Raw genomic sequence first — 24,631 nt, 5'->3', positions numbered from 1 at the left:
AGTAGCCGATCTTCTAAAAGTCACTCCACATCACCTCCGTGGCGGCAAGTAAGTGACACATCTCACAAGTATTGTTAGCAAGAAATTAGGATTTGTTTAACAGGAGAAGACATGCTAAGGCCAAGCTAGGCTAAACTGGTGCTAAACTATCGTGAAATGTATTCAGGAAACGCCAGAATGAATGATTGATGCTACCTCACACAATTTTCACACAAGTCTCGCTGGAACGGCGTTTGTTAGGATGAAGCGTAACCCACCACGAATAGCAAATCAATAAGTGTACCTAGAATACACAGTCATACACAGTACAGTCTGAAAACCAGAGTTTTCCTGTGTCTGTCTGTACATAAAACTGTCACTACATTATTGTATATTAAACTATTTTGTGCCAAGACACAGTTTTGAATAAAACAAAACTGAAAGAAAAAAAAAAGAAAAAAAAAAGCTGCCAATGTTTTGTAACTCAAAACGATTCAAAGAAAGAAATGATGATCACAAAGTATAGAAATATAAAGGAAAAAAAAAGTGCTTTTTGGAGACTTTCTGGTGCCATGTGTTTGTTTCGATTGAAATGCCCAAATCAAAATGTTCCTGACAAAATATCCAGAATGTTCTCAAAAGGCGTGATGATAGGAGTTGGCATCTGTTGACATTATAAAACTGCAGATTAACAAGTTGCACTGATCCAGAAGTGTTTACGCTGAATGACTCCCAGTAGGTTGTGTGTGGGTGTGTGGCAGAGCTGTGCTGTGAAATCACTTTAATGAGTGAGAACAATTCCCGACGGATGACTGAGTCAACCCAATGGAAAGAAAGCATCTTCACATACACAAGAGTGTCTTTCTCCAGCACGTCATGTTGTCTTACTTTTTGGCCGGAGTTGTCTTTTGAAGATTCCACATCTTGAGCGTGTGATCCTCTGAGGCAGTGACCAGGACGGGCTCCACGGGATGGAAGGTCAGGGCTCGTATGGCGTCAAAATGGCTACGCAGGGTAAATTTTGGATTCCAAGTTTTTCTCATGGCATCTTTATTGTTGCCAATCTGAGGAAATAGTCTCTAGTCAAGAACCGTTCAACAGTATGATGCCATTGCATACATTTGTGTGAAAATGAAATGAATTTCAGAAATAAGGGATTTAGTTCAAGCGTGTGTGAGCCTGAAATGGAAAAAGCCCCCCCTATGGTCATTACTTCAATCGATAGCACCATTTTTTGACCGCGTGAACACCAACTTTCTAAACATTTCCACAGACGAATATCAAAGCTATTTCACTGAGAGCCAAAATAGAAGCTTGAGATGTCTGCGAATTGTGGCTATATGATGTGAACGCTGTATATTAGAGGAACACGGTCAGTGTGTTACACTCTAAGCTCCAATCATCACATACTCAGAAATAGCTCCGGCCAGAATGATGGCCTTGTGGGATTTTTGGCTCCCTCCTACTCACATCGTACGCCAGGCTGTCGGCCTCGTTGGCTACAGTGAGCCCCGCCAGCTCGCCCAGGCCCAGCTCACTCTCCATGGCCTCGTCGGAGCCCATAATGAACGACTTCCCTGAGGTGGGCGGGAAGGTCAGCGCCTCCACTAGAAATAAACAGAGAGCTAGAGTCATCACAATTAGGACAATTACAGGCAGGCTGAGACGTATCTGTCTTGTAGGAACGAAAATAGTTATTTAGGCTTGCTGACCTTCATCTGTTCGGTTGCCGTCGAGCTCGTTGAAGCGTACCACATTGGATCGGGATTGGGTGGTGGATGGAGGCTGCATGTGGGACACGTCTTCAGCATCTCTCAGATTAGCCAGCATGTCCTGGAGCTTGGACCGGTTGGGTCCTGTTTAAAGCGTCCCGTCAAGAGTGTTAACAAGAGACATGAGTGAAAACGTAGAGTGGAAAGACATACAAACATGAAACGGAGGGAAATGCAGCATCGGAAGGCAATAAAAATAAGGGATGCACAAAAGGACACAAATGATAGAATGGAAGTCAGCAGCACAGCTCTTAATTCAAGAGGAAGAAAGGTGGTTGAGGTACTTTTGTCATTAAATGCAGACTTATGTGGATGGGAGTCATAAACAATATTGATGTACATTTTAATGGGGACAAGCTATAAAAACAAATGACTTTTAAAATGCTTTAAATCCATCAAATGTTGAAATTAAATAAGCAAGTATATTTTTTAGAAACTGCAAATCTCTAGATATGCGTCTTTGAGCGAGCCATTCTCAATTTCCATCAGACGCCTTTTTGTAAGAGTGGGGCTAATTAACACTGACTAATTAATTCATTTATTGTCTTTACGTTCGCTATTTTTTTTCCACACTCAGTAGAAGCAGATGGACTCATTCAACCCACTAGCTTCATCCACGGTCGTCATGGTAATGGAATCCATAGCTGCCATTGGCCCTGTATATAGAGCAGGGGGAAAACTCACTTGTGCAGAGCTGGGTTGCCCCCTCAAAACGGGCTAATTTTAGACAAGAAATAAGGTATATCAATGTGATATAATTCTTAATTTAGAGTCCAAAGCATGTGACAGACATGTTATCAAACCACCTGATCGCTGTTGTAAAAGGTGAAAAAAACGTACAACACTGTACCATACAAAGCACCAGACTGAATGAAGTAAGACCTATGGCTTCAAAATTACATCTACTTGCTTTGACCTCGGCCACGGAGCAAGAGTAAAACTAATCTGTACGGAAACCAGAGAAGCAGCAATAAAAGTAGCAATGAATGAAATGAGGTAGAAAGTGATTGGCCTTAATTTCTTTAATCAATCACAGCAAGGAAAAAAAAAACTGCAGAGTGAAGTCGACTCTGACGACTTAAGTGCATTTCCCCGTGAGTTGAAGCAGTTGAGGCAATTGTGAAGAGCCGCAAATGTTACAGCAGCATCAAGGCTGCCACACCATGATGATGGTAATGGCGATAACGTTGTTATCACTGCAGAAAGCAGTGCGGTCACAAACAGACCATGGAGATGACTTGATACGCAGATGGACCACCTTTTATATTAATCTGCGATATCTGTGACATTGAAGCGGGACAGGACAACATGCAGTGAGTGAGTCAAAGGAAAGGGGACACATTTGGAATGTGCAGCACAAAGAACAGAAACGAGTCAGGATGAAATGACAGACGAGAAGAAGTCAGAGCAAAGCCAAGTAAAGGGCATTTGATTGGAGCTTTTTGACGGAACTCAAGGAAGTGAGGCTCTACAAAGAGAGAAGAAGGGAGGCAGCGATGCCTGGCAGGACTTACTCTTCACCCCCTTTTTCCCCTTGCGCTCCTTTCTGTACTGCTCCTTGAGTTTGGTTATCAAGCCCGGGTCCACGTCCCAGGCCTCAGAAATGGGACCGTGCTCGTCCTTGTCTACACAGGGGGGACAAAACCAAAACCGAGAGGCTGTTGAGGAACTGCCAAGTGGAGAGCCCCAAAAGGCCTGGCAGGGTAAGGATTTACAGAGCCATCGCTCCACTTCCTCCTACTCCAGAGATTTCTCAAGGTTCACCGTAGACAGCATGTATGTATACTGTACATGAGCATCTATTTGAAAGAGCTCACTCATTTTAGAGGGATTGTTTGGGATTCTTCGCATGCTGTGAATGTTCTAATTTGGATTTTTCTATCATAAATACCCTCGTCACAAAAAGGATCATTTTATTACTGTGCGCCGAGCGTGTAGGATTTAGAAGGCGCTACATGCAGGGACACTTCAAACTAAGAATTTGCATTTTGTTGGGATTAACTCTACATTTTCACAAACCTCTTCCAGGCAAATGAATTTCTATGTAGCCCAGAAATTATAAAGTCAATGTTGTGTACTACAGGCCGCAGACTGTTCAGTGTTTCCATACATGTCCATATACTGAATTTAGATGACCTGTAATTGTGCTTAAAAGACCACAAAGATCGGGTTTGGTTGCAAGCATGCTGACAGGGCCACAAATCCAGAACGCTGGCACAACCTAGGACCCCTTACAAAGAAACATCTTAACAGAATAATATTGAGCCCATTTTTTTCTGGCTTTAATCTGAGGACCAGTGGAAGACAAACATTAGGCTGATTAAACACAAATGATGTAAGACACATTCTAGTCACAGGCTAGCTACGGGAACACAGAGTGGATGACATCACACAATATGAGATTAACTCCATTGGTTGTGATTTATGTACACAAGACAAATGAATGAAAAGTGTTAGGAAAAAAAAAAATAACAAAACACATTTACGTTCAAATTAGAGTTGAAACAATTAGTAACTCCCCATGTTTTTCTAAAAGCTGTGTGTTGATGTGTTTTCATTTTGAACTTCATGCTGCCAGTTTCAGATGACTCACCCCAGTCAGTGCCATCCCCTGTGCCTCTGCACTCTGGTGAGATGTCCATCTCGTCAGGACTTGATAAGAAGTCAAAGCCCTTAAGGGCATCTTCTGTATCTGGGTCCTCACTAATGTCCATACTGGCTGGCGGCGTTGACGATGATGGCTTCTTCCTAATGATCTGGAAGGAAGACGCAGAAAGATACATTATAAATTGTAAAGATATAACCCTGTTTAGCAGGTGAAGGGAGGCTATTACTTTACCGTTCTGGACTCCACATTAGTCCTGTCCTTCCCCTCACTATCCTCTTCATCATCTTCATCACTGAACTCAGCTGCCGCATTCTCGATGAACTTGAAGGCCTCCAGTACAGCGCTTGTGTCAGAGAGCTCAGCTTTCCTGTTGAATAGGAATGCATCCATAAACACATAGCTGCATTAAGAGTTTGACTGCTTACAATGTAATTTGCAATCAAGTACGGTAATCGGTAACGTGTGTAACTGGGGTTACTATCATTATGCTGAAGTATGCCATAGTCTAGCAACTTCTTATGAGAAATGAGAGGAATTGGTTGGTAGGGAGTGACACTGAACTGCCCATAATGGCTGCTGCAATACTTGTGGTTGCTAATGTCACTTTGAAGCAAGTAAGGAGCATAGGGGGGAAAAAAATAAAATAAAATAAGAATAAATAAAAATAAAAAAACTCACCCTCTAGTCCCCATGCCCTTTGTTGATGTGTCGGTCCCATTTACCAAAGGCTCCGTACTCATACGTTCAACCGTCTTCCCGCTTCCATCCCCGGCGAGGCCTAGCAGCGCTCGGACACGCTGCGACTTCACATCTAAGATGGTGTCGGTGTAACCCACCTCCTGCAGGTACCTAGAAAATGACAAATACAAAGGTTAAGTGGTTGTTTGAGTTGTAGGCAAAAGGGGAAAATGACAAAGAAGGAGATAACCTGCCGACTGAGATGATAATGCTTCATTAAAAACATGTCTTGGTGGAACAGAGACATTGACAAAAAAAATATACAGCAGGGACATTGATGTGATCAGAGAAGAGTGACATTCTCGTTACTGTCTAATGTGCCTCGTCGACTAGCACAAATCCGACTAACAGCGTTTTAGCCAAGATGACGCTGCCGAAATTAGCACTTTGCTCGTCAAGAAATATGGGCCGTCTGAATGGCCAGCATGTGAGGCAGATGATGTGAGAGGCTGCAGTGTAGTGAATGGAGAGAAGGATCACATTTTCCTCAGTGCAGACCTCCGTCAAAGTGTATCACTTGCAAAATGATAAGGAAACAGACATGACGAATAACAAACTAAACTGGGTGGTGTTTCATAAACGTTCTGTATTCTGGATGAAACTTCGGGATATTTGGACACAAAATGTAATAACTACCTTAACACAAAAACTCCCATCTAGATTGATGACACTTTACAAAGCTATAAGCATCCAAACGAGGCGAGTTTTCCACGTTCAATTTTACTCTGGGCCACATCACAATGTATCTTTGTTTCAGGTCACAGGTTCTGATCCTACAATGTAATTTTGATCATATCATATGATTTTATCAGATAAAAACATTTCTATTTTAATGTTCACAAAAATATGCACATGAATATGAATATGAATATATATATATATATATATATATATATATATATATATATATATATATATATATATATATATATATATTTTTTTTTTTTTTTTTTAAAGACAGCGCAGGTAATGACTGATGTTGCCCATGTGAGGGAGCTCCTGTCTATATTTTTGGGCTTCCTCACTGCCAAAGAAGTACAGCATCATGCGCCAACTGTAATTTGCATGAAGTCAGCCAAACAAATGCACCAGGCTGCATTCCAAAGAGCCAGGTAATTAAAGTCACACGTCATGTGTGTTTTAAAGCCAATTGATGAAATGATTATTATGAAACTATAAAGACGTGTTCTTACTGCCTGAGGAGCTGCCGGCCTTGCTTCCAGTACAGCTGATTGTTTAGCGATCCAGAAGTGTCGTTCTCATTCGTATCGTCTGGAGAAGAGGAGGACACAAATCAGCGCTCCACAAAAAGCATGGCCTCATAATATTTATGCTTTGTAAACTCTACCACAACATTCTTCACCATATTGTAGCAACTACACATTTCAGCTATGGAATTTATCGACCAATTAATAGAATCCTATAGACATTGATTTACTGTACTTGAAATTGTAGCAGGGGCGGAGCCAGAACGTGGGTAATAGGTGGGCCTGGAAAAATCAGGGTGGGCCTGAATATTTCTCTCATTCGCACAATCCTCCTGTCCTGACATATTAGTATATTCAAATAAAATGACAAACTGAATAATATGAAGTTCAGATCTTCCTTAGACAACTACAATTATGCCATTCTTAATATTCAATTTAAAAAAAAACAAATCATTTCATAATTCACAAAAAATGTTAAAGTATATATTTTTTCATAAATCTCACTGTGTGGGCAGACTGTCAATCTGGGTGGGCCTGTGCACACCCAGGCCCACCCATGGCTCCGCCCCTGAATTGTAGGTTGTTGTTTTTTAAAAATATCTGCACTCTTGATATTGACGTTTGAACAAACAGCTTTTATATTTAGTGACAGATACAGTTTGACTGACATTTTGGAAAAAGTAACTTTGTTTTATGCTATACAGGAAAAGTGCAATGATGTGCTTGTGCAGGCCGATTCCACAACTGCTCACAATGTCGCTCTAATAATACAATGATAGGACTCGAAGCTCAGTGTGATATTAATCTACGTTCACGCTCCACTTGTGAGTCAGCTGAGACCCGAGTATGGGCCAAACATGTTACTGACATTTGAATGGGGCTGGCACACGTGTGTCACAGTGGCCGGGGGTTGTGGCGCCAAACAATGTGAGTTTGAAGAAGTGGGTCACGTGTCCGGAAGGTGAGCGATTGGCAGCTGTGTCACCATGTGAGCAACACTTCCCACTCGTCTCAACCCTCGCCACCTAACACCTCCTCCCTCACCTCGCGCCTGCATCGGCACTTCAAGGGCTAGGGGGCTTTGAAACGTCCTCATGAAAATAGATGAGGAAATATGACAGGAATTGACAAAATATGATTTGGTGTTGGCAAAGGACTTGAACATGAGAAACCACCCACACCAATGCGACCACATTATTCGTTCTATTTTCACAGGGGAAAGCAAAGCTTTAAGTGCTAGCACAGTTTAATTAACATGCCGATGTTAAAGAGTACCTTGGAATTTCATCTTTAATCTACTTTGTGGATGTAAGTATAACTGAAAAGCAAGTCGGTACCAGACAGCGAAATCGAGGTTAGCTCGTCTGCCTCACAGTATTGCGGTTCTGGATTAAAATCTCAGCTCCAGCCTTCCTGTGTGCGAGTTTGCATTTTCTCCCTGTGATTGTGTGGGTTGATTTCCCTCCCACATTCCTCCTTTGCTTCCTCCCACATTCCAAAAACATGCATGTTAGGGTCATTGAAGACTATAAATTCTCCACAGGTGTGAATGTAAGTGGGATTGGTTGTTTGTGTATTCACAATGGCATGCACCATTTCATTAGTCAAGACAGGACACAAAAGGAAGCTATGGAGGCAAACAAGATCTGACATGAGTGAACGGTGATGTAACGAAAGGTACGTGAGCACAACAATAACAGTGGTTCAGAAGAGCAGGTGGAGTTGAAAGCAAACTTACCAGAATCGTAGCTTGGAGGTTTCATATCACCTTGATTTAACTCTGTCCCGTATTTTAACTTATGGTATTTTGCTCTGTAAGTAAAACAAATACAGGTGTACAGGTAAACAATCACGGTTGATTAGACACGTTTGAAAAAGGTCAATGAAAAGTGACAAAGCTAACCTCTTTGAAGCCAACTCTGCATATTCACTTGACTTGTTAGACCATCAAATAATAATTTAGCCTTTATTTCAAATATGTCAAAAAAAAAAAAAAAATAAGACAATACTGCTTTTTGGAACTCTTTATTTATTCAATTTGCTAGCATTGTAATATGCAACATTTACAACGTGATAATCAAAGAAAAAAAATGATCAAAACGTGGATGCAAATGTATCGGCAGATGAGGCTCGGTACAAAGAGTACTCTGACACCTTTCAATTCACACGGCTCCAGCTCGTGACTCCAGCCCCCATCCAGAAGAAGCTCCCCTCATGAAAATCTCACACTGCTTTTAAGATGTTCTTGGTGATGTGAGTGGTTGCTTAGCAACCAGTGGGAAGTGGTAGTATTTCTGGGTTACAAGCATTGATCCTGAGGCAGTCGTGTGCTCTCTCGCGAGGGAAAAGTAGATAAATAGTATTAAAAAAAGAGTTAGAGGACAATCCCCATGCTTGAATGACTGGAGAGGAAGGCAAGGTTTATGTGACATCTGAGCTGGCTGAGGAAATCAGAGCAACTCTCTTAGCTCTATACTTAAATTGCTGACACTCAGGACGCTATGATTCACATACACTGATTGTAATTTGACAGCACAAGACACAGTAAAGACATTCAGGAGACAGACAGGCAGGGGGGATCTGATGACCCAGACAACAATTTTAGGCGGTGAGGACCACTGTTGACTACATTCCTTAAGATCATAAATGTGGCCTGGGCAACATTGAGGGACTGCCTAATACCTTCTGTCTAGGCAGAAATAAGTCCCTATAAAACCGGGGGACTATTCGAAACAGTCTTTGACCACATGTGCTTTGAGATCGCAGTAGATTGGGTCAAATTAGCTGCCTGAAAAAATGTGCTGCATACATTCAAGTCGAACATCCATTTGTGAAATGGATCTTTGAAAACAGTCTTTGACTTCTTCATCTTCAATCCACATTGCACGGGCAGTCATGAGTGCAATGATCATTCCAGCAATACGACTGAGTAGCTGCTCATTGGTTAAACAATCATTGCCCGCATCATCCAGTTGTACGAGGTTTTTAGTGCGTCACATTGAGGAGGAGAACACAGTTGCTCCAAGTGAGATGGTGACAAGCTGGTGCACAAAAGAATGAAAACAAAATCTTTCCGACGAGGGAAAGCGATGGCGTTGACCTCATTTCAGATGGAGAAAGAATTCCCCCCTCTTGTCTTCATTTTTAGCATGTTTATATCTAGACATGCCAACGTGGCCTTTTTGCCGACATCAGACAGCTAGACCCAGGAGAATCTCACACCACTGCTGATTCTGCTGACATCGTGCTTGTATATGTGCAATGTCAATGACTTCTGACTGTAAGCGCTCTTAATATGCTCACATTTTTTTCACGACTACAACTTGCTGATGAAAGCAATCGAACGCATGACACCCCCGGAGATGTTGACTGATGGCTTATACCGCATTTTTTCTCACATTTCTCTGGGAAAAAAAGGTATTTTCGGAGCCAAGTAAAGACGCAAACGTGTTTGTGGGAGGGCGGAAGCCGCAGCAGTGATGTCACTCACCTCTCTTGCTTCAGCGCATACTCCAACATTTTGATCCTCCTCACAAGATCTTTCTTCAGATTTTCTTGGCCTTTCCTTTCTCCTTGTAGGAAGGCGATTTGTGCCTGGAAATACAAAAATAGGTGACATTTTAAAACGAGTAGAAGAAAAACATGCATTGAGTTTATTTTTTTTTTTTTTAAATTTAAAAAATTCAGGTTTCCTGGCATCCTCGTCATAAAACATTCCTTCTGGAATAAAGATGATGTTAACCTCTGCAAGGCTACAGCACATCAGAGAGTAGCTACTTTTGTTGAGACTGAAATAGGACAAAGTCAAATCAATATGTGTGGCAGGATGGGAAATAATAAGCCTAACCTACTCACACTCCTACACAACAACAAATCCGCCACGTTGCTCCAAAAAAATATTTGCACTCCATACAAACGGTCTCTTAAACAGGCAATAGCTTGAGTTGCTACCCTGATTATGTTAACAATAACATGCATAAATTAAGCATAGTACTGACATAGTTTGGTCTCCAATTTTTCACACTTCTTTGTGAAGTCCCAGTTAATGTGTACTCTGCTAAATTTGATCATTGGAGAAACCATGACTGCCTCTGAATAATGGGTGGCGATGATGCTCCTTTCAGAGGTTGCCGAAAAGAGGTTGTATGTGGTCTACTTGCTGGTGCTAAAGCGTTTACTTTGAAACACAAATTGACCGTTAAACGTAAGCCTGGTTGCCAAAATAGCGAAATAACAAAATGGGAGACCGTGTAAAAACTGTGCCATACAAATCATCACCAAACAGAGTGACGCGTTGTAAAAACAGGAAAGCCACAACAACTTTTGCACATATTCACAACAAATCAAGGAATAGTTGTCAATTTTATATTGCTGAAATGGTACGACTGGTATGATTACGTGGATTAAACAGATTTGAATGAGCGGTCCAGAGAACGCATGAATGATTAATTTTATTTGCTTTGATTACATCTTTCATCGATTGTATTTATAATGTTGTCTAAATTAATGCCAATTTTCCATAAAGTTTATCACTGAATTTATTCAAATGCCATAACTAGCTTGTCCTGATGAAAAATAATTCCTATATAATCTGCGCAACCCATATAAAGATTTTCTATTATCAACAGCAAGTTATCCTTGTTATTTCCTCCAAAAAACACTGTATGTTTTCATAACCATGAAGCTGGTGCAAGATATACATTTCTTTGCATGTGTAAGATTTTAAGAACAAGCAAAGTCAGGATGGGAACTAGTCACTTTTTGGTTAACTTTGTGTTGACTTCCCAGAGGGAACGAAATCGAATAACTGCATTGGAAACTCTTTGCAGAAGATGGTGTGAGTTTGAGTGGGCTGGATGACGAGTTCACGGGGATAGCAAGCGTAGCTGCTGTAGCCCGCAACAATGAGTCATGACTGCACTTCAGTCTGCCTCACATTGGAAGCAGCATTCTAAACATCCACACTCTTTGCATACAAACACATAAGTGCACTCTTCACTCTGACAGTTATTTTTCCTAAAATAACGCTAAATTTAGACTTCCGGTGCATATTAGCAACTAGTCTTCAGAAGCAACGTCAAATGCACCACTCTGTCTGCAGTCTGCAGGGATTTGAGCTGGGCGATTACGTGATTGATAATTGTGAACGCAATCAATTTCAGGTCGATTACGGTGATCAGCTGTCGGGCTGGGAAATTTATCGTGATTTCGATTTGGGCTTCAATCAATATGAAAAACATCATAATTGAAAACAATTCATGTGCCGAAAAACGTGGTGAGTGTGTAAGTTCCACTGTCGTGAAAGTACCCCGAATGTACCATGTTGCTTGCGCAGCAAGTGTGACGTTATCTGATTCTGCCGTCCCTGAGCGTGCTTTAAGCTGTTTAATGGCACCCCAGTTGGAGTTTATTGAATGACCAACCAAACAACAAAAATAATTACACATATTGTATATTTAAATTCAAGGCATTGCTTCGTTTTAAAAAACATTGACACTTCTAATGCTGTCAAGTTTTAAAGATGGCCCCAGGCCCCTTGGGTTTTTGTTCCCTGCTGAATAAATTAGGTGAATAGCCCTGTCCTAACATTTGAAAAAATATAAATAAATTATTGGGATTGAACGGCTGGACTGTGAAGAGACAAATTCTTTAATGGCAGTGAATGAGTTAACAGTGGTGATTAAATTGTACATATCCTAAGAAATGACAAAAAAACACAAGTGTGAAAACTTATAGCGATATCGTTGCATTACATCATTTGGGCTGGGTATTTTTTTAATTTCGACGATTCCAGTTTCTTTTTTGTAAAAAAAAAAAGGGGGAGCGAACCAGTTACTTTTTGGGAGGAAGAACCTCAAGAAAATACAACAGTGCAGCAGGTTCTTAGCGCATGCTACTGAACACTGATCGATGGGCTAACCTAACCTAGTGTTGTTTTTCTATGGAAATAAAAATCATATATGACAAAGACAAAAGCTGCATTTGAGGAGGGCACAAGGAAAATATATCTAATTAAAGCAGTCTATGAAACCATATGCATGCATGTGTACTGTATATGTACAGTATGTATATATGTCTCCACTGTGTATGCTATAAGCTAAATATTAGCTGGGCATTTGTGTTTGAGTGTTGACCCAATGTTTTAGTTCCAGTTTAACTTGTTAGCTCAAAGTTTGCATTAGACGAACTTATTCGATTCTGACTTCGGTGGGTCTGTGTGTTACCAGGCGGAAGGTCGGAGCCGAAGTTCAGAGGCAGCACAGGACGGTCGAAGTGCGAAGCCGTTTCATATTATTCAATGACGTGTTGCATAAGCAGAAGACTGGCTATTTGTTGTTTTTATTATTATTATTATTATTTTTATTTTATCATGGTTACTTTTCAAGTTCAGCCACACTTTTCATCTGTGCCAAGGAGAATCCATTATCGCAGCTCGCGAGCATCAGCACACACTTCCTGCTGGTTCTTCATTTGTGTCTAGCGCGCCGGTGTGTATTAGTGCACGCTGCACACACACATTTCCTCATGGTCCTTCTTTATTCGTGTTGGGCGATTTCCATGCGGAAAACTAGGCAATGAAGTTTAGCGAAGACATTTTCAAATCAGACTGATTTGGGGAGAACCAGAATGTTAGACCCGGTTCCACTCGATATTCGATGCCCAACCCTAGACGGCACTGATGTGTGAGTTTCTGTTTATCTGGTTTAGGTTTTATATCACATGTGGTTGACAGCTATAAATAACATTGAATGTGGTAGTGAGCGACTACTAGGAAGGCTCGTATCTCTGGCTGTGCGCCAAGACACAAAGGCCCAAAATGAGTATGTGAGTTACTCATTAAAGTCGTTTTTTTGTAAGTTTGTTCTGTTAGCAATCGTGTTTTCCATATGTGATAATGCACTTTTTGTAATGGTACCCCTGTTGTAATGCAATTTATTTTCGGACCGTCGGGAGTGACCCAACAAAAACTTTAAGTCAATCACTTTTCAAAATGAAATCATTGTCAATGTTGCTGATCTGACATGTTGTGGCTTGGCTGTTGCGTGTGTGGGCGGGAATACATGCACACATGTATGCTTTTGTCTTTTACAATATCTAGTGAATAACATGCTCTCAGCTTCAGAATACAGTGGACCGTCATATTTTCAACAACAATAAGGGCCGGATAATGGCACACACATGACTATATGGAAATAAGTCAAAACACACTTTATTTTGAAGGAATAACTGTTTTTGCGTGCAAATCCCTCTACAATGTCTGAGCCTTTTCATATACCAGTATTTTTTATGTTCGACATTGTTACAGCTATCCCATACAAATAACCAGAAAATTTGTATAGCACTTTTCTCAATACCCATAAGCACTTAACATAAGCGCACACGGCGAGAAAAAATGAAAAAATAAATAAATAAAAATTAAAAATTAAAAAAACAAAGCGGAATCATATTTTTTCAAGAATATGTTTTATGCGGTCCCACTAGTTGAAACATGGCCTTCTGATTAAAATTTCTATTGTGGAATATGAGCAAAATCCACCGGTTTTTAGACATCTCAGGGGGCGGCCATTTTGTCACTTCTGTCAACTGAAAATGACATCACAAATGCTCAGGGCGCAGATAAAGACCAACCAAGGCTCAGCTTCAGAAAACAGATGAGCTGTGATTGGTCATTACCAGAGCCCTGAGCAACTGTGATGTCATTTTCAGTCAACAGAAGTGACAAAATGGCCACCCCCAGAGATGGCTAAAAACGGGTGGATGAACTCTTATTCCGCAATATTTATCAGAATGTCTTGTTTCAACTAGTGGGCCTGCATAGAATATATTCTTGAAAAAATATATGTTTGGGTTGACTTGATCTTTAAGCCTCGACTGCAGTGCAGTCCCTCTGTACAAGCTAGCAACCACAGCTAGAGCTAGCCAGCACTCTTTCAGGTGTTTGCCAGGGTTCCACCTTCAGTTACAGTATGACAGCTTGCTGGTGGTTTTTAGCAAGCTTTTGTGGTGTAAATGTAATTATCGCCTTCTTTTTTTAATGCCGCCTGTATGAACACACGTTTACATTCTCCACGATTACAGCTTGCCGGATAATGGCCGCCACATCCAACAACGCTGCTTTTGTGTTGTATTCTGAGTATTGTGTTTCATTGTATGATGTGCAGTCATGGCAAATGTAAAAAAAAATGTGTGCAGGGATGACGTGTTAAAGCAACTGTCTTGTTGTGGTGTTCATGTATGACTTGTATGGAATGCAAATATCAGGAAGGCCAACTGCCTGACAAAGGTGATACAACATCAAAAGCCGCTGAGGTGTTCAAACCCACATTCTTTTTTTAATCAAGCTGATGGAGGAACTATGTTCACCAACTGTCAATTTTGTCAGACTGAATATGTGACGTGATTACAAAGAAATGTAGACTCAATATCAACCATCCCCTTCCTCATCCCTATGAAGCAATTGCTCGAAGACCCCCGGTGTTCTGTGGTGCCAGAGAGTGAGAAGAGTGAAGCTCTGTGAATCTCTGGCTTGCCATCTACACCCTGATCAAACATTAACCTAAGGAGGAATGTAATGAGTCAACTAAGGCTGTAAAGAGACACAGGAAGCATTTAATCCTGGCCTCACACTGACTGCATTATTGGGCTGTGGGATAAGAGCTCCTCAGTGTGTCCGAGTGAGGGACATGTAGGACGGGGCATCCATCTAGAGCGTGTTTTTTTTTATCCAGCAATGGGCAAAGGAGGGTGTGGTGATAGTCTAATGGCTAGAGGCCAGAGGACAATAAATTCAATCTTTCAACAATTCTGCTAAGACAAGGTAAGAACAAGGGTCTGAACTTTTTCATGTCGAGCCTAATGTGGGACTCTGGCAAAGTGGCCATTATTACGCCTGTCACTATTGAAAATTTTTGTATAACTGATTCAATTATGTATTATTTCATCGATTAATCGAATAAAATTTTATTTCGTATCAAAAGATATCACAAAACCATTTCCCAGCATCACACAAGATGTATTAATGTACTCCCCAACCTTTTTGAAAATGATTCAGTTACTGGTTTGGTTATTAACTTTTTCAAAGTAAAGATAGATTTTGGCAAATGACTTCTTTTGATTAAACACAAAAGATAGTCAGTCTGCTTTCATTAGGACAACATAAATAAGAGAATAATTACTGTTGAGGGGCTGACATCACACGAGTTGGACCATTTTAACTTAAACAATGGCTCTAAACCAGAGGTCTTCAATCCTATTCCTTGAGGGGCGCTGTCCTACCTGTTTTCCATCCCTCCCTGCTGCAACACACCTGATTCAACAGGACTGAAGACCCCTGCTATAAATGATTACGGTATGGAAATTTTATAATGGATGTGTTTTTGATTAATCAATAAATTTTGACACCTGTAATGTTGTCATTATTTTTATTGTTATTATGAATTCTAGTCCTGAAATGAGTGCGACTGACAATTAGGACTCCACTAACAAAGAGTCCAATCAAGCTCAAAAGAGTCAACACAGTGAATAGCAGTCTGACAAGGCTTAAATTTACTCCATTTTATCAGATTGGATTAGGCTACTCATATGGCCAAGGGGCTTCCACACATGGTGACCCTTTGCGAGCGGAGCGGGAACAGGGGCTGGGGTAAATCCCATATTTACAATGCAAACAAGCTTTCTTTGGATGAGTGACGTTAACTCACAGCTACCCACCACAACACCACGATCAACATGATGGTCGACCTGATAACTCGCCAAGTACATTCCACACATTCCATCACACTGGCAGCAACAAGGGCGGAAAAGCTGCATAACTCCAAAAGCACGACAGGTGCAAGGCATCCATCAGTCGAAATAGCAGTAAATACAGCAGCTCCAGCTGGGATCTATCAGGAATGTTTCTTTGGGGATACAACAAATCAAAACATCATTTGAATTTTCTTACTAAGCTAACAATTCTGGTTCAATTATAAACAATATTAATGTCATTTTGGGGAATTCAGATTCTGCACAACACATTGACAGCTACTGTACATTCGCTCTAGAGAACAGTAACATGCTATTACTATTGCCATGTGTGAGGTTTACACTTTCATCTTACTGGCATAAAAAAAAAATGCTGTTCCATCCACGGCTGTGTTTTCCTCCTAACACATAAAACATAACATTGCGTTGGAATTAGGGCTAGGTTATTATGGGAAAAATAGTAATCACGGTTATTTTGATTGATATTGTGGTGCAACACTAATCAAGACGGTACAAAACATAGCCTATGCTTAACTAAACTGCCTATACATTTTTAGAGCCCCTGTTTACTTGCATAGTTTTATAATAAAGTGTAGCTCTTGATGACCAAGCTCCGAGACTGAGAACATAAAAGGCCTTTGGTCTCTTTTGAGAGGGTGTGGCCCCACAGGATAGAAAAGGCCATCACTATCTGGAATAGCTTTCAGCTTGTCCGACAGCTTCACTACACTTCAAGTCTACTCTGCAAGACATACATTTTACTCTAATGTCGCCACCGGAGGTGGACTAATCATTTTTGGAGCACGAGGACACCTCGGGATTCACTGCTGTTACTAACCCTGGGCAAGGAAATGAATGGATACATTACTTTGTAAATCAGAGAAACTGTGCCCAGTGGGTATTGTTAACCTCAGAAAAGAGGGCTTTCAAAATCATATTTCATAGGACTGACAGTTGTCTGCCCACAGTGACTATTTTGTCACTGCATCACTAATAACGGTCCAGCTATGAGTTTGCGATCTGCTATGAGGAATAACACGAGTAGTCTGACTTTGGATGATCGCAACTCTACTTTCCCAAGCTGATGCATATACTGGGAAGTAAAAATAACTACAGCCTGCGGCCCTGCACTCTGAACAAGAGTATTGGGTTGACCAAGGAACGGCAGCGAAAAGCCATTTCTAAATTTCTGAATGCCACACAGAGTGCAAGCCTGTGTTTGAGTTTGGCACAGTGCTCAGTTCCCCGCGCTTTAGAGACAAACTGGCTGGGTTTGTTTGTCTTTAGAACAAGTCAACTTAAGAACATTGTAATAAGTCATTTTATCAAGGCTTACTAATACTAAGCTTATCTGTAGCTGACTTCAGTTCTTACTGACCATTCATTCACAAGCATTTTTTTTTGGAATAATATAGACATTTCAAAGTGGGCCCGTGTTTCACACTACACTCACAGGGAGCCATCTTACACCATGAGTCACCTTCAACCTTCTCTGGGTATCAAATTATGGCAGCCGACAGATTCTACAGCCATACAGATACAGCATGGAGCAGGGATTTCCCCACAGCTGGAAGGCTTCAGAGGGTCATCCAGTACATGAGTTTGCTTTTTGCCCTTAGATCAAAAGAGGATGTCAAAAGCCTTGGTGATACGATTTAAATAAATGTAACGATATTGACAAAAGGGTGCCATGGTGGTCGACTGGTTCGCACGTCCCCCTCACAGTTCAGAGGTAGTGGGTTCGATCCCGGCTCCGGCCACCCTGTGTGGAGTTTGTATGTTCTCCCATTGCCTGCACGCCCCGCGACCCTTGTGAGGATAAGCGGTATCGATAACGGATGGATGGATATTGACAAAAATCCTGTATCCTGCATGTTATCAACTAGTTAAGAATGAGGGCTGCGACTAAAATAGCGTTTACCTTCGGTCTTCACTGGACTTACAAGTCACTTATTAACATTTCTATAGCATAACTTTTTCGTGACATGGCAAAAATTTACTGCGCGTTTATTTTAATATTTCAAACCTAATTTTTGTAGCACATGCATTTGTATCCATTAACCTTTCCACCCAAAAATGTACCAGAGATAAAATCATGAACAACACATACTTCTATAGAGCCCATCAAATCAAAGACGCCACATCAAATCTGATCTAAATTCATTTAAAACGTATGAGAGAACAAAATTAAAAACTATTCTATTTATATTCCTCAACATTGGTTTCAACAACCTATAGAGAGAACCAGAGCTTCCTTTCAACAGCTGCACCACCTTCTCACCCCCACATATGAACACTAGAAAAACACATACAAATCAACTAGCTTCACTTGACTTGACTTTGGTTAACAATGTTTATCGGGGCTTTGGTGTCAACACAATGTAAATGAAATTTTTTACAAAGAGGTGAGGTTGTTTTCTTTAATGCTGCAGTGCTCATCATGCCATCTCCATTGTCCTGTCAATATGACAATATTATCAAGCATTAAAAAGAGGAGTGAGTTACGAGTGGCTCCTACTGCTGTGCGATATGGACAACATTTTATAAACTGATATATAATAGTATTCTTACTTGAAATTACATGAAATGGGTGGTACATTTCTCTCCACTTTCTCCCATGTATACGACACAGTGTATATAGAACATGAAATAAAATCTAAGAGTAATAAAAATAATGTAAAACACTAGGGCTGGGAGAAAAACAAATGGCTACCGCAGTCGACCAAACATCAACATGACGACAAAAGCAAGCATTAGCAGCCTGAAGCAAGTGCCTCGTACTTTAAAAGCGGAAGTCAGGTCAAAGACATTCCTTGCAATAATATGTTTTATGTGCCCAACTTGCAAAGTAAATAACTCAACTTTAATAATCGACTTCAAATTGCTTTTAAATTGGCAGTTTTCAGGCATTGGTACCGAAAACAAAGATGACTAAAGAGTAATTCAAATTGTACTAACAGTTCCAAAAACACCAGATGAGATGGATCGCTAGAAAGTTAGTGACACAGTAACTACTAAAAATTGACCCCCCAGTCGCAATTTGAATACGCCTTTATGTAAACATAAATTTGAAGTTATGAGCCTACATACAACATAACATCATTGCTACTTACAAATGTGCATGTTCAAAAGATGACATGAGAAGTAAGTAGCGGCTAAACAGCTAACGTTTACATGGGCAAGTTGTGCAAACCCCACTTGCATTTTCATGCTTTCCACTTCATCCCTTGGGTGCTACTTGTTCAAATGATTGCACAGGTTTGTTGTACTGCCACGTTTTTGACGACACACCTTGCACAACGGCTTCATTTCACAACACTCTCGAGATACCGCAAAACAAGTGATGGGAAGGAACTCCTCTGGTCAAAATAGCTTCATCTTTGGAAGACAACGCCAACGTCATTGCAGCATATGAACTGCGCTTTTATTGTTGGTGGATTTCGTTTACTCCAACTTGTAAACCAAAGTTATAAGGAAAATCTGGACTCTAATTGGCTGATGTCACACACATTTCTGCTGCATCTGATCGAGTAAAGATGCTCACAGCTGGTCACGTAATATCACAATTTTCAAACATATAAATCATCCAGTCCTACTTATTTTGCCTTTTGGGCAGCTGAGCAGAATCACTGGATTAATGTCAAATATTCATATGTCCATGGTAAAACTTATGTCCTGCGCGTTGTTGTCTAATGGAGAACAAACAGGTGTAGCAACAATTGCAAACTGAAAAAAAAAAACAATCCCACATTGGTGATGGCCACGGCATATTTACTTGCTACGTCATGCAGCAGAGCCTCGGTGCTTGGCACTCTTAATGTGACAGTAACCAGACCAATGTTAAGGTATTTCAGGCAGATCTTATCATCGGTCTAGTTTTTTGATACCAGACCGAGGAATATGATGTCATTTTTGCCCCCAATAATGGTCCGATAGTTAACTGTCTGATAGTTACCATGCATCCCTATTCTTAACAAAGACCTTCCTGCCCAAGTTCTGGAAGCTCCATTGAAAATCAACAGGCTTCCAGAGAATTCAAAACATGCTTAAACTAATCGCTCTACACACACATAATACCAAGGGAAGCCTGAACATGGAGCTCAGCATCTCTTAAATTACATTGACGAAGCAACCTGCTCAGCCTCTAATGACAAACAAAAGGTGGATTAAAAAAAACAACAACAAAAAGAAAGAAATCAAGCACATACACTCATAATGTACTGCACTTTGCTATCATTCTAATCCTTTGACTTCCAAATAACCTACCAGAGAAAAAAAACTGAGCTGCAAACTGAAACAAAAAAAAAATGGATGGATAAACTTATTGATTGATTACAACCACAGGATTGGAGTCTGATCTTAATGGACAGGAGCCTCTGTTTTCTGTCTGCTTCAACACATCAACTTGAATAGCTGACATGTACAGTACAGTACAGTACAGTAGGTTTCTGGGCTGCCTGCCTAAAGAGGAGTGGCTCTTCACGGGACCTAACAGGCTTGCTGGGCAACATTCTTGCAAGCTTGCCTTCTGCCCAAACAAATCACAAGATATGTGCTGTTAAAATGGCCTTAGTTAAATGTCGAAACAAGCAATAACAGATACGACAGAAAATGCCTCAATTGTTGAACACTATATGTCAACGTTAGGCAATACAGTACATGATATTTTTCAACAAGCTTGGGTCTTGGGGAACCAAATTTGCAATTTGGGTCTTGAGATACAATCATTTCAACCCTGTTCACACGTGAAGTGTACACATGAAAGTATGGTAAGTGGATATACAGGGTCAGAAAGTATTGGAACATCAAGGTGAATTCCATTGTTTTTGTTGTATATTTAAGACATTTGGGTTTCAGATCAAAAGATGAAAATGAGACAAAAGTTCACAATTCCAGCGTTTATTTCATGCTATTTACATCTTGATGCATTCAACACCTCAGGACAGAGCATGTTTTGTTTGAACCCAAGTGAGCAAAAGTATTGGAACATGTGACTGATGGGTGTTTCTAATCGGTCAGGTTTTCGATTTTAGATTGATTGCTTAAACTTTAGCTTGTGCTTATTTATGGCTTTGGGTTTCACCTGTGAAAACAAAATTTGATGTTCAGCAAACATGAAGACCAGAGAGCTGCCTAAGCGAGAAAAACAAACCATTTTGAAGTTGAAAGAAGAGGGAAAATCGATCAGTGCTATTGGGCATAGCCAATACAACAATTTGGAATGTCCTGAAAAAAGAAACTACTGGTGTACCGGTGTGTCCAAAACAATGCCAACACAAAAAAGGACTTCATCAGGGTCATAATGCGACATGCATCTGATTTTTTTCATACTGTGTGAATATTACAACTCAATTTTTTTTCCAAATCTAACCTAGGCCTCTTTCGTATGTGGATATAAATCCAATGTGTATGCTATGTGTTTGCAGTATGAACACTCATTCAGACGCATCCAGCAAACACCTCATCAAAAGCCCAATATGCGTTCCGTGTGGAGGAGTGTTTTGAGGGAGGCTAATGTGAATCTGCATTGTTTTGAGTAACAGTGTTCACTTTAATTTAATCGGACTTGAAACATGAAGCATAAAGTCGACGTTTGTGAGGTAGTAATTCAGCCACGCAAACGGTTCGTTTATCAAGAGTAATGATGTTAGATCTTTAGTACACGTCTCAGTGACACAACATCTTTAGTAAACGTCTCCATGAAATGAAGAGATCTTAAACCGTCGCCCCATTTACCCAAAATATTCCTACCTCCTCCAACATCGCTCCTCTGTTGAATATAAGATAAAAATATGAGCCCCTAAACGCTGGACTTCCGTAAAGATTACTGCGCCGTGCTTTGTGCGCATACGTGTCACACCACGGACACATTGCGTTCACATAAGAAGTCACATTGTTTTGTAATGTGAACGAGTACATAATAAAATTGTATTTAACAAAACATGTGAATTGGGCATCACGCCCTGCTGTGTGAACACAGCCTTAGACTGGCCTAGTCAATCACCGGACCCTAACCCAATAATGCATGTCTTTCACCTCCTAAAGAGGTGAAATGAATGGAGAAATCCCCAGAAACAAACAAGAACTGACAGATGCTGCAGTAAAGGCCTAGAAAATCATTTCAAATGAAGAATGCAACAGTCTGGTGAGGTCAGTGGGTCACAGGCTTGGTGCAGTAATTACAAATAAGAGCTATACCACGAAATATTCAACATTATTCACTTGAAGTTAATTCAATAGACGGTTCCAATAATTTAGCTTACTTGAAAAGCGGGTGGCTGCAAACAAAAAGTGCTCTGTCATGAGTTGTTTATCACATCTAGATGTAAATACCATAAAATTAAAGTTGGGCTTCTGTCTCATATTCATCTTTGGATGAATGAAACCCAAATGTCTTCAGTAAACAACAAAAACAAAGGAATTAACCTTTGAAGGAGACTGAAGCTCAAGGACACAAGTTTGCAGTCACATTTGATATGATCGTGATCATATCTTTTCGGGTTGTTTTCTTGGGAAACCTTTTTAAAGAAACAAAACGAAAAGCACCGTGCCCTGTGATTGACTGGCGAACGTACACCTCTCGACCTGAGGTCTGCTGGGAGCGTCTCAAACTTCCCTGTGTCCTTGCACAGCATAAGTGGTATATAATAGAGGCATGAATGGAAAACAAGCTCTATTGGGAATAAAATTGTTGTAAAAACAAGTGCTAAGTATGCCGCGCTTCACAAACCAGACATTGAAATGATGCCCAGAATTTCAACCAGTCATTAAAGATGCCAACATTTAAAAAACTGAGCCCGAACTGATTGTGCTGCAATTTGCGGCCACAAACAAACCACCCAACAAGCCATTCAGCAACCTCACTGAGCTTTGCTAGAATTGGTGTTGCAGACTGGCAGTAAGTTAAAAACAGTGGCCACACAGAGAGTACAGCATAATCTGAGGAAGATTCTACCACAAGACTCAAAAGCTATGTCTTTCTGCAACCCCACATGTAGGCTTAAAATAATAGAAATTGGCATCTGCAACAAAACGTTTGGCATGAAGCCTGAATTCAGTCATGAAATGGAACCTGCGATGCTGGCCAATCTACTGCAGGAAGTCAATTATGTGGTTGCTTTCAAATAGGGACATTACTGATGTCACTGCTCGGCATCAACAATATAAACAAAAAAGAAAGTAGACAACTTCAACATCATGTTTCACCGATCATCACGTGAAAACAAACATTTCAGAAGAAATATAAAAACAGTAAATTTGGTTGGACAGGGAGGGAGACAACCATATTTTTAGCCAGGTCTCAGAATTCACTATATTGGGTATATTTAAAGTGACTTAAAGTGGAATTTATGTAACAAATGCACACTACAGTAGTTTAATTTTATTTTAAAGCCTTGTTCCTGGGGAGTGGCAGTGGCAGCCATACGATCCAATCCAATGCATAACAATACATTGTGACTCCATAGTCTGGTATGTGCTCTTTTGGAGGAGCGAGCTATTAACAGAATTTACGAGCGACAACAAATGACTACCATCATCATCATCATACAAACAATAGTTTAGTAAAGCTTCTTCTGGTTATTCCGTTAACATAAACAACACCACCAAAAAAAAACATAGTAGACATAAGCGCCCAGTCAACTTAGCCGTGGCTGATAGCTATAGCAAGCTAACAACTGTATCACTTTGCTAACAGGAAATCCATAAATCTTTATTTAAGTCCACCATTGAACATACGCAAAAATAAACGCAGTCATCCAAGACAGCAAGTTCAATGTGGGTTCAGAAACTAGGTCGAAAACAGCCATCGTTCTGTCGGGTCGGGGGGGTGGGGGGCGGTGTTAGAGCATTTAGCTTCTAAGCGAAAGCTAACAAGCTAGGCTAGTAATGAGGACAATCATTCACAGAAGCTTAAACGAGAGGCACTGGAATGGAATCAAGCTACGTCTCGAGATTGTCACAAGAAAATAGTCATGAATGTGGAAAATCTGGTAATTTTCACCTGTAATTCGGCACGCTCTACGTCCCATTGTGCCCTCTCGACTTCGAAGCGGGCCCATTCGTGGTGCAGGAAGTGTAAGATCCCCGGGATACTGTACTGCGCCCGAGCCGCCTCCCCTGCGTCGCCATCAGGCAGCGGTCCTTTACCAGCGCCGGGTAAAACCGAGTTGTTATTGTTGTTGAAGAACACGCCGGGGCCCACCTGTTCGTCCATGGCCGGGCTCGGTGGAATGATTTGTTCTCTGTCTCACTGTTTCTTGTCGCTAAATGTAAGCAAACAGTCGCCGAGCTTTCGACGGCGTACCGTCTTCTCGAGTCCGGGGAATGAACTCACTTTCTGACAGCTAGCTGTCATTGAATGACGTCAGCACCAAGGCCCTGCCCACATACTATAGGTGGGAGGGGGTCAAGACTCTCCTCTATTTCATTACTCTAACAAGCAAACGTCACTTGAGCAGAGTAAGAATTGGGAATGATCGTGAAAATAAAGGCATTGGCGTTTCAACTAATTTAAAAAATGCAATAATGAAGGACTTTATTGTGCTGTGCTACCTAACCTTTTTGAAACTGAGAGCTCCCTC

General features: G+C 40.8%; 1 protein-coding gene across 4 annotated transcripts in view; it reads right to left on the bottom strand.

Moving 5' to 3' along the window:
• Nucleotides 1–24,428, bottom strand: part of LOC147139702 (striatin-like) — a 29,017-nt gene extending 4,589 nt beyond the window's left edge. For 2 of the 4 annotated variants that reach the window (XM_086044631.1, XM_086044632.1), the window contains exons 1-10: nucleotides 24,052–24,428; nucleotides 9,796–9,899; nucleotides 8,044–8,117; nucleotides 6,291–6,369; nucleotides 5,038–5,208; nucleotides 4,591–4,726; nucleotides 4,345–4,507; nucleotides 1,692–1,835; nucleotides 1,450–1,586; nucleotides 868–1,043 (exon numbers count right to left, since the gene is read on the bottom strand). In XM_086044631.1, the coding sequence (XP_085900757.1) occupies nucleotides 868–1,043; nucleotides 1,450–1,586; nucleotides 1,692–1,835; nucleotides 4,345–4,507; nucleotides 4,591–4,726; nucleotides 5,038–5,208; nucleotides 6,291–6,369; nucleotides 8,044–8,117; nucleotides 9,796–9,899; nucleotides 24,052–24,264 (1,397 nt within the window). In that variant the 5' untranslated portion in view covers nucleotides 24,265–24,428. Of the gene's footprint in view, nucleotides 1–867; nucleotides 1,044–1,449; nucleotides 1,587–1,691; nucleotides 1,836–3,265; nucleotides 3,377–4,344; nucleotides 4,508–4,590; nucleotides 4,727–5,037; nucleotides 5,209–6,290; nucleotides 6,370–8,043; nucleotides 8,118–9,795; nucleotides 9,900–24,051 lie in introns of all 4 variants that reach the window. The other 2 variants (XM_086044630.1, XM_086044629.1) reach the window with 2 other exon arrangements.
• Nucleotides 24,429–24,631: the final 203 nt, after the last annotated feature.

Source organism: Filicampus tigris, chromosome 11, assembly GCF_054856515.1.
Source record: "Filicampus tigris isolate MCC_2025a chromosome 11, RoL_Ftig_1.0, whole genome shotgun sequence".
In the NCBI taxonomy this organism is placed as follows: domain Eukaryota; kingdom Metazoa; phylum Chordata; class Actinopteri; order Syngnathiformes; family Syngnathidae; genus Filicampus; species Filicampus tigris.
This window is presented reverse-complemented; position numbering and strand designations above follow the sequence as displayed.